We start from the raw sequence: 9,405 nt of genomic DNA on the forward strand, positions 1-9,405 counted from the left end.
AACCTTTCAATATTTTATTATTTTGTTAAACAATTTCAGTTCATATGAAAGATCAAGAAGTGCTTGTTTCCTGTAATGTGCATGTGATTTTCTTGATTTTGAGGCATTACAGATCAGTTTTTAAGAAAGGGTTCGTCATTTTCAACATGAAAGTGTCTCTAGATCGACACAGTTTATAATGTCAGTATCCTTTACATCAGTATGTGTTGGAGTAAGGCCATCACATGTTGAAAATGACATCCTTCGCTTCCATCGGTTGTGGTTCTTCCCGGCTCTAGTCGACAACCAGTGAGGCCCTCACTGTGGGAAACAACTCGAAGAAACCCTGCAGGAGGAAACAGACAGGAAGTGGAAGTGAGGTTTAAAACACTGAAGTGAAATAAAATAACTACAGGGAATGAAAGAAAAAGAGATTCAATCAAAGCTTGAAAACAAAGAAGCTGTGACTCATCTGGAGACATGTATTATGTAATTCCTAAATCAATCAAAGCTCAACGAGACCTGATAGGAAATGTGACAAAAAGATCTGCAGAAAAAATGGGTGATACAAAAAGTGAGAGGAAACACCAGCCGGGAAGAAGAAGACAAAGATATTCATCATATTCTGACGTTTCTTCCTCATGAAACATTTGCAGAGCCTATTTAAAATATAGAGTGACATTTGTTTTGTTCAAACAACAATCCAGAACATATTCAGTTTAGGATGATATGAAACAGGAAAACATCCTCACATTTAGAGATTTCTTTATGAATGGTGTTATTGTTGTGTCGATTACTTTCCTATTTTCCATCAGTTAATCATTCCTGCTCCACCCGACAGTTCTGCAGATCTAGTCAGATGTGCGGAGCTCTGTCAGAGAGGTGTTGATTCTTCTCTTTCATCATTTTGGGGTTTTTGTGGTTGCTCGTAGTAATGAGTTCACAGATTTGTTTTTGGACTCATTCTACTGTACTCAGACAGTCAGATATGTTTGTTTCACAGACGGGGGAGGGGGGTTACCTTGAAGAGGGTGGTGCTCTGCAGGACGCTGGAGGTGCAGCACATCTCTCTGATGGAGTGCATGGAGAGCTGCGGCGCTCCGATGTCCACCACGGGGATGCCGAGGCGGGCGGCCAGGATGGGTCCGATGGTGGTTCCACAGGGGGAGTCGTTACGGACCATCACGTCCTGCAGGAGGAAGGGTCAGAGGTTAAACTAAACATTAAAAACAATATATATATATATATATATATATATAAATATATAAGGATAAAGACAAATCTTGCTTTCATGACACTCGATTGAGATGTTCCTTGTTTTTCCACATTTGCTTTGCACATTAATTACTGTTGATAAACTGCCCTTTTTCTATATTTCACACATGAATTATTTTCTTTCATCTCCGTGTCGTCCTGGAGCAGCCCGGCACGTTGCTAGGAGATCTGTGTTCACAGCCGAGTGACTCACGACACACACACACACACACACACACACACACAGAAAGGAGAACCCGCTGAGCCTCCGTCTGCAAACAATCCATCCATGATCACACACTGTACCTGCAGAGGCACGCTGACCCGGCCGGCGACCTCTCTGATCACGGAGGCGGTGACGGCCGTGGTAGCGTAGCGCTGGTTGCTGTTGAACTTGATCACTGGGCCCTGAAAGGGAGAAGTGAACGTTAACGACATTATGATATTAATCTGATGTGTTCTTATCTTCATGTGGCCAGGATGTACCATTCCAAGTGCTTACACTCAAGGTAATGTTTTCTAAAAGGGAGTCGGTTTCCACTATTGATTCATGTATTGATGTGGTTTATGTTACAGTCGAAAATACTGATTACTGCTCATTAAAAGCCAAACAGAGGTCAAGAAATGTTTAATCTAGTGTTACTGGAAAAAGTAATAATAAAATATTAGCAAACACAAACAGACAGGAAGCTCTTTGTATTTGTGAAGCTAAAACCAAAACATTTTTGGTATTTTTTCTTAAATAATACATAAAATTGGAAGCCACTTTATGTAAGAAAGTGCACAAAAACAAAAAGCGGGCTATATAAAAAGTATTTAGGACAGTTTTATCTCAAAAAATGTTTTAAAGCTGCTGCCATTACTGTAAATGATATTACCTTGTGGAAAGCAGGACGATGGTTCTCTTCATGCTTTTCCCTGAGAAGAAAATTTGATAAGAATGAAAGATTCTATGATAAAATGACACAATGTACATTTAAATACTGCACCTTTTTAATATCTGTGGAATCTGAATGTTACTTCTAATTTCTAACTTCTCTTGGTTTTAGTATCAAGTTTATTGGACACATTGTTTTTGTAGAAACTTTAATTTCTTGATTTGATTTCGATTGAGGTGAATCATCTTCAGCTGTAGAAATCGTAGAAATTCTCCACAACTTAACAGATAAGAAAAAATATAGATATGAAAGAGATACTATGTCAAATTAAATATTTTTACACTCAATTTTAAATGCAATCTTCCAACACTTAATGACACAATAATATCCTTCTGTGTTGACAGCAGATATTGTGTGTGTGTGTGTGTGTGTGTGTGTGTGTGTGTGTGTGTGTGTGTGTGTGTGTGTGTGTGTGTGTGTGTGTGTGTGTGTGTGTGATGACACTGACTGGTAGTTGGGGTGCACGGCGTGCGCCATGTCGGCGCTGATCATGAAGGAGAGCGGCGCCGCCTGCTGGAAGGCGGTGAGGTTGGAGGCGGAGGCGGAGACGCGGCTGAGGATGAGCTCCGTCAGGTTGGACTGAGCACCCTGAGCGCTCTCTGATCCCACCTGCAGGACGCACACACATCACGGAAACACACACAGAAACACACAGAAACACACAGAAACACACAGAAACACACACACAGAAACACACACAGAAACACACACAGAAACACACACAGAAACACAGGGGGGTTTGTTTCAGGGTACAAAGAAGTCAGAATATACTGAAACACGTGCAGAGAGTTGTAATTGTAGTTGTCTGTTACTGTGTAGCTTTTCAAGATGACAAAGACCCCAACAATCATAAACTCAGTGTGATTTGACCGGCTGAATGTGTTTTTCTGCCTGTTTTCATCAACAATTTGTGAGTGAAAAACCCCAAACAACAGCTGCTTAAGAGACGCTGCAGCACACTCACCTCTTCGTTGTCGTACAGAGTGACCATGCGGACGTTGGGCTCTCTGGCCAGAGAGTCTCCTGAGCACGACTCCATCAGACCCTGGCAGGCACAGAGAGAAGGACTGTTGTCGTTATGACGGAAACACTTTCTAAGCCGTCATGCTAGAAGTTAAAAGCTACAAACGTTTCAGAACTTTAGAGGAAGTTCATCCAGAAAACATCACAGCTGGTTTAAACTAAAAGAAAGAAGATGGAGTCTGACCTGCAGGGCGCAGTAGCAGCTGTGGAGGTTGTCCAGACGAGGAGAGTAAATGAACTCTTCGTACACTCCTCCCAACGCCTGCAGAGAGGAGAGAAGAAGAATATAACGAAGCAGAAATACAGGAGATGTGGAGTCGCTGAATATGATCAAAAAGAGCTTTTGTATTATTCCTAAATATATGAGAATCTGCTGGTTGTTTGCATCCGCTGCTGCTTTAGGGGTTAAACTGGATTATCACAGGTGACAGGATGTCAATGGATTACTTGCAGACTCACCGCGGGCTGAGTGTCGGCCAGACAGAGCTCAAAGTCCAGCAGGGCTTCAGGCTCGACGCCCAGCTCTGAACACAGCACCTTCACCAGCGCTGGGTGGTGCTTCTCCGCCTGCAGAGGGAGGATGCAACACTTCATCTTAAACTAAATAACAGGTGAATTATTCTGGACGTCATGAGGCAATATGGGAAGAAGAAGCAAACATTCAGAATAAGAGAAGAGATAAACTACATTCATGGCTTTTAAGGTGTTGTTTCCCAAATGTCAGAATACCAGATGTGTCCGTTTTACCGTGGTGGCAGCACAGCTGGCATCTCCGGAGGATGCACAGCCCGTCTCCAGCTCCTCCTGGACCACGGTGGCGATGATCGGCACGCTGAAGCACACAAATACAGAAACAGAAAGAAATTGGCACAAACTCCAAAGTAAAGCTGAGCGACAAAACGTATCTTAGCAATGTGATGATTTCCAATTTGAAAGAGTATGCAGTTGTTGAAAACGAACAGAAAATGAATTTGCTGTTTTAAGTTGCATTTAGAGTGAGAACATTAAAAAAGTCTCAAATTCTATTAAACTCCCGATATTAATCGAAAAATAAGCAGGTTGAATATTGTGATGTTTTTCTGTCATTCTCCCGTCTTGTTTCCACACTTTTTTATTTATTTTCAAGTTTTTAAATGGTTCGTTTTTCTTACTCTTATCACAGTTTTAATAATGAGTTAATAGCCAGTAAAACTGACCAAATGTTTCCATTATTTTGTAATATTTCTGCTGTTATGTTTTCATCCTCTGTATGTATCTGTACTCAACATGTATAATAGTCTTTAAATAAATCCCTTAAACTACGACATTTAGTTACTGACAGGTGGTTCTCCTTGTTGGGGCCGAAGGAGTCGTTCATGTCCCTCTGCAGGTGGATGGCCAGGTGAGGGATCCTGAGCAGCGGCCTGGACACGTGAAACAGGCGGTGAACCAGCCGGCCGTCACTCTGCAGGAGGATGACACACACACACTCACATTAAGAGGATGAGGAGGTGGACAACATCTGCTTTGATCACTGAATAACGACAAAGTATTTGTCTCATTATCTTCGTTTTTCACAGATTTTTACTGACAAATACCAATATTTTACAGAAAAAGGAGTTATCAGAAGAGAGGAGAAAGGAAAAGGAACTAGAATTACAAAAAGAACAAGATGTCTAAAGTGAAAATGGTATTTCTGCATCCTATTTCCATCTCCTTTAACCTGGGTTTCTTTTTAAGTGAACACTAAAACAACAGAACATTGTGATGATAATGCTGCTACCTTGACCATAACGCGGCCGGCGAGGGTCAGGTCCCGGTCGAACCAGGTGTTCCAGATGCCACCGCCGTAGCACTCCACCCCGACCTGCAGACAGCCCTGCTTCGTCCTCTTGGACCTCGGCTTCACCTGAACAACAAACAGATCATTTCATCTAATAATCTGATATATACACGGCTGATTTACTGAACGCAGCTCCCTATGTTAAAATGTTTTATGTTGGATGCTTAAATCCTATTTTTTTCAGATTTCAGATGAGGTTACTCAGCTTCTTCTATAAAAAACACATCATTCTGTGACAGGAGCTCAAACACCACATGAACAACGAGTCTTCACTCTCACGTCTAAACTGCTTTTTTTGTTGAGCTTTGGCAGCAGAGGATTTTACAACCTCGTGGACTATTCTCGCTGCTTTCTTGGGATGTAAGGAAGCGCAAGATTGTGATTGACAGGTGGAGGTGGGCGGGCTCTCACCCTGAGGCAGGGGCTGTCTGTGTGGGCGCCGATCATGGAGAATCCGTTTCCTGGCAGGAAGCGTCCGCCCACAGCGAAGGCGATGAGGCTGGAGAAGTTCCTGGTCACAAAGTACTGAAGAGAGCAGAGGACGGGATTAAATACGGATTATTCAACAAAAAAAACATGCAAATATTCATCGTTATATAGCTTCTGGAAAGGAGGCGATATATCTTTATTTTGAAATCTCTCACTCTTAACTGATCTCCTGACTTCATTTGAGAAATATTCGTTGGTTTTAATGAAACATCAGTAAAACGAGTCAAACATTTGATTTCACATTTACTTAAACACACACACTGACAGCTAACGTGACCCTTGACCCCCCCGGCGTCCTACAGAGGACCGTGACCTCTGACCCACCTTGCTGGCCGGCCTGATGTCCCACTGCTCCGTCTCCTTCAGCTCGATGAAGCCGGCCTGCAGCAGACGCCGCCTGCATTCTTCAACCACTGCAGGGACCAAAAGAGGAGAAACGTGACTCCTTCTGTCAGCGACGTTTATTGGGTTTCTAAAAGTCAGAGTGATTTTTTATTGAAGCTGGAAGTCGTTCCACCGGACTGGCTGAGTGAATAATAAAGTGAATTTGTCCTTGTTACCATTTTTCATGACTTTCAGCTTATTTAAAAAGGTTCCTCGGACCAGGAGATGCTTTTTATTGATTTTTTCTTTAAATGTTTTTCTGTCTTTTACTTTCCCAGAACACATTTTAGTTTTATATCTGTCGTTTTTCTGGTGCATTAGTCTGCAGTCCATAAAGCTCTTTGGCTTCATGGGAGGTTCTTCACAGACACATTTGGAACTACTTATTGCTCAACTTCACCCAAAGGTAAAACTGATCCACTGAAAAAAATCCTTAAAAAGCTTGTTTTTAAGTAAGTATAAATAAGGAAAGTGTGCTGTAAATCTAGAAAGAAATTAAAACAGCTTGGTTTATGGAAAATAATTGATAAATCCATTAAAAGCGGAATATATCTAAGCTGTACTTTTATTCACTCCGTGGGGAACTGGAGGTCAAAGTGCAAAGGTAGGAGACATTATGAAATATCTGTTTATCTGCAGACTTTATCTTATCTCAGGCTCAAAGGTGTCTTCTTAACCTTCTTCATGCTGACACATGCACCTCTCTTTGTTCTCACACTTCAGGAAACAGAACTTTGTATCAGACTCCAAACATCTGGCAGAAAATCTAAATCAATACTTTCACTTTTTGTTGTTTATACTAAATATAAAGTTACTTTCATTTACAGTTATTAAGGTTTTTAATGCAGGACTTTTACATGAGGTGGATTATTTACAGTTTAGTATTTGTGCTTTTACTGAAGTGAAGTTAAGTAAAAGCACAAAGTCAGTTTAATATAATCTGCAGACTTTACCACGATAAGGAGACAAGTAGTGGTCTCTACCACGATAAGGAGACAAGTAGACTCTACCACGATAAGGAGACAAGTAGTGGTCTCTACCACGATAAGGAGACAAGTAGTGGTCTCTACCATGATAAGGAGACAAGTAGTGGACTCTACCACGATAAGGAGACAAGTAGTGGTCTTTACCACGATAAGGAGACACCCCTCTGTTAAGGAGACACCCCTCTGTTAAGGAGACACCCCTCTGTTAAGGAGACACCCCTCTGTTAAGGAGAGGACTTTACCATGATAAGGAGACACCATGATAAGGAGACACCCCTCTGTTGACAAACTGCAGGAACTCTTTGGCTGCAGACTGCACGGCCTCTTTGGAGCTCTTCATCATCAAAGTCTGCAGAAAGAAAAAGAGCAAAAAATGGAGAAATAGTGATGCAACTGCACAAGTTAACCAGAAGCTTGACAGCTAAGCTAGCAGCTAGCCGGACACTAGGTCCAACTTCAGACACTAGGTCCAACTTCGGACACTATGTCCAACTTCGGACATTAGTTCCAACTTCAGACATTAGTTCCAACTTCGGACAATAGTTTCAACTTCGGACACTATGTCCAACTTCAGACATTAGTTCCAACTTCGGACACTATGTCCAACTTCGGACAATAGTTTCAACTTCGAACAATAGTTCCAACTTCGGACACTATGTCCAACTTCAGACATTAGTTCCAACCTCGGACATTAGTTCCAACCTCGGACACTATGTCCAACTTCGGACACTATGTCCAACTTCGGACATTAGTTCCAACTTCGAACACTATGTCCAACTTCGGACAATAGTTCCAACTTCGGACATTAGTTCCAACTTCGGACACTAGTTCCAACTTCGGACACTATGTCCAACTTCAGACATTAGTTCCAACTAGGTCCAACGACACTATGTAACTTCGTTTCAACTTGTCGACAATAGTTCCAACTTCGGACAATAGTTCCAACTTCGAACACTATGTCCAACTTCGGACACTAGGTCCAACTTCGGACACTAGGTCCAACTTCGACAATAGTTTCAACTTCAGACACTATGTCCAACTTCGAAACTATGTCCAACTTCGACAATAGTTTCAACTTCGACACTAGGTCCAACTTCGAACACTATGTCCAACCTCGGACACTAGTTCCAACTTCAGACATTAGTTCCAACTTCGGACACTATGTCCAACTTCGGACACTAGTTCCAACTTCGACATTAGTTCCAACTTCGGACACTAGTTCCAACTTCGGACACTATGTCCAACTTCGGACACTAGTTCCAAATTCGGACAATAGTTCCACTAGGTCCAACTTCGGACACTAGTTCCAACTTGTCCAACTTCGGACACTAGTTCCAACTTCAGACATTAGGTCCAACTTAGTTCCACACATTAGTTCCAACTTCGAACACTATGTCCAACTTCGGACAATAGTTCCAACTTCGGACACTATGTCCAACTTCGGACACTAGGTCCAACTTCGGACACTAGGTCCAACTTCAGACATTAGTTCCAACTTCAGACACTATGTCCAACTTCGGACACTAGGTCCAACTTCGGACAATAGTTCCAACTTCGGACATTAGGTCCAACTTCGGACAATAGTTCCAACTTCAGACACTATGTCCAACTTCGGACACTAGTTCCAACTTCGGACACTAGGTCCAACTTCAGACACTATGTCCAACTTCGGACACCAGACTCAAAGCCTTCTTTCTGATGCTTTTTAACAGGCAAAGACATGCAAACAATCAGAAACCGACTTGTTATTTTAAATCAACCATAACTTAATAAAATGATTGCCATCATCACGCATAGGTTGTCCGATACAGGACACACTGCTGACCTGTGCAGAGCTGTCTGTCTCTTCTTCTACGCTCCTGTCCCGCTGCAGCTCTCAGTGAGGGAGCAACACCTCCACAACGACGATACTCGGTTTTATGGCTCTTACCTGCATGAATTGCACTTTTAAACTCTGCACTCCGGCTCACAGACACACCACTGACAGGCGGATACGGATGAGCTGTCTGCAGACCGAGAGAGAAGCAGGCGCTGGTTCGCCCACAGCGACACCCAGCGGCCAGGCGGTGGAATTACACCCGCTAGATTTTTCTCAAGCACACACACATTTTCCACCTTTACCTTCCAGTCCCTCCCCACAAAGGGAAACGTGAGAAGCAGGAGGCAATATATTGGGATTTATTTCTATATATATTTATTTATTATATTTTATATTACGTGCCTGAACTGTTAAACAAAAAGCAGAATGATCATGCAGACCACATGACACATGTGCAATAAAATACAAAATACACTGTGCAATTTATAGCTGTAATAGTTTTTCTGTCTGTATATATATTTCAGTTATTGTTTTTTTCTTGCTTATTTATAATACTTGTTTTTTATTTTATTTTATCTTGTTTTTCTTTTTCTATGTCTCTTGTTTTGCACTATATCTACGCTGCTGTAATCCTGTAAATTCACCCCGCTGCGGGACTGATAAAGGATTATTTTATCTTATCTTATCTTATTTTATGCACATACAGTACCA

General features: G+C 41.9%; 1 protein-coding gene across 2 annotated transcripts; it reads right to left on the minus strand.

The window, feature by feature from the left end:
- Positions 1 to 6: 6 nt before the first annotated feature.
- Positions 7 to 8,904, minus strand: dnpep (aspartyl aminopeptidase). 2 transcript variants are annotated; one of them, XM_054623486.1, is made up of 15 exons: positions 8,806 to 8,904; positions 7,134 to 7,224; positions 5,830 to 5,918; positions 5,428 to 5,541; positions 4,957 to 5,082; positions 4,514 to 4,638; positions 3,942 to 4,026; positions 3,654 to 3,761; positions 3,379 to 3,456; positions 3,136 to 3,216; positions 2,620 to 2,780; positions 2,112 to 2,151; positions 1,540 to 1,641; positions 1,001 to 1,168; positions 7 to 325 (listed from the first exon to the last, which is right to left on the minus strand). In XM_054623486.1, the coding sequence occupies exons 1-15, from the start codon at positions 8,809 to 8,811 to the stop codon at positions 275 to 277; spliced, it is 1,425 nt and encodes a 474-aa protein (XP_054479461.1). In that variant the 5' UTR covers positions 8,812 to 8,904; the 3' UTR covers positions 7 to 274. The 2 variants fall into 2 exon arrangements, with proteins under 2 accessions (XP_054479461.1, XP_054479462.1); XM_054623487.1 differs by lacking the exon at positions 8,806 to 8,904 and adding an exon at positions 8,701 to 8,799.
- Between the last annotated feature and the right edge of the window lie 501 nt (positions 8,905 to 9,405).

Source organism: Anoplopoma fimbria, chromosome 22, assembly GCF_027596085.1.
Source record: "Anoplopoma fimbria isolate UVic2021 breed Golden Eagle Sablefish chromosome 22, Afim_UVic_2022, whole genome shotgun sequence".
Lineage (NCBI taxonomy): Eukaryota > Metazoa > Chordata > Actinopteri > Perciformes > Anoplopomatidae > Anoplopoma > Anoplopoma fimbria.

Bases quoted from the DNA above. Each gene is read 5' to 3' on its own strand.
- dnpep (XM_054623486.1), bottom strand. The intron at 5,542-5,829 runs GTGGGTCAGAGG...TGCTCTCTTCAG, and splicing joins ACATCAGGCCGGCCAGCAAG to TACTTTGTGACCAGGAACTT. The intron at 4,639-4,956 runs GTAGCAGCATTA...ATCCTCCTGCAG, and splicing joins CCGGCCGCGTTATGGTCAAG to AGTGACGGCCGGCTGGTTCA.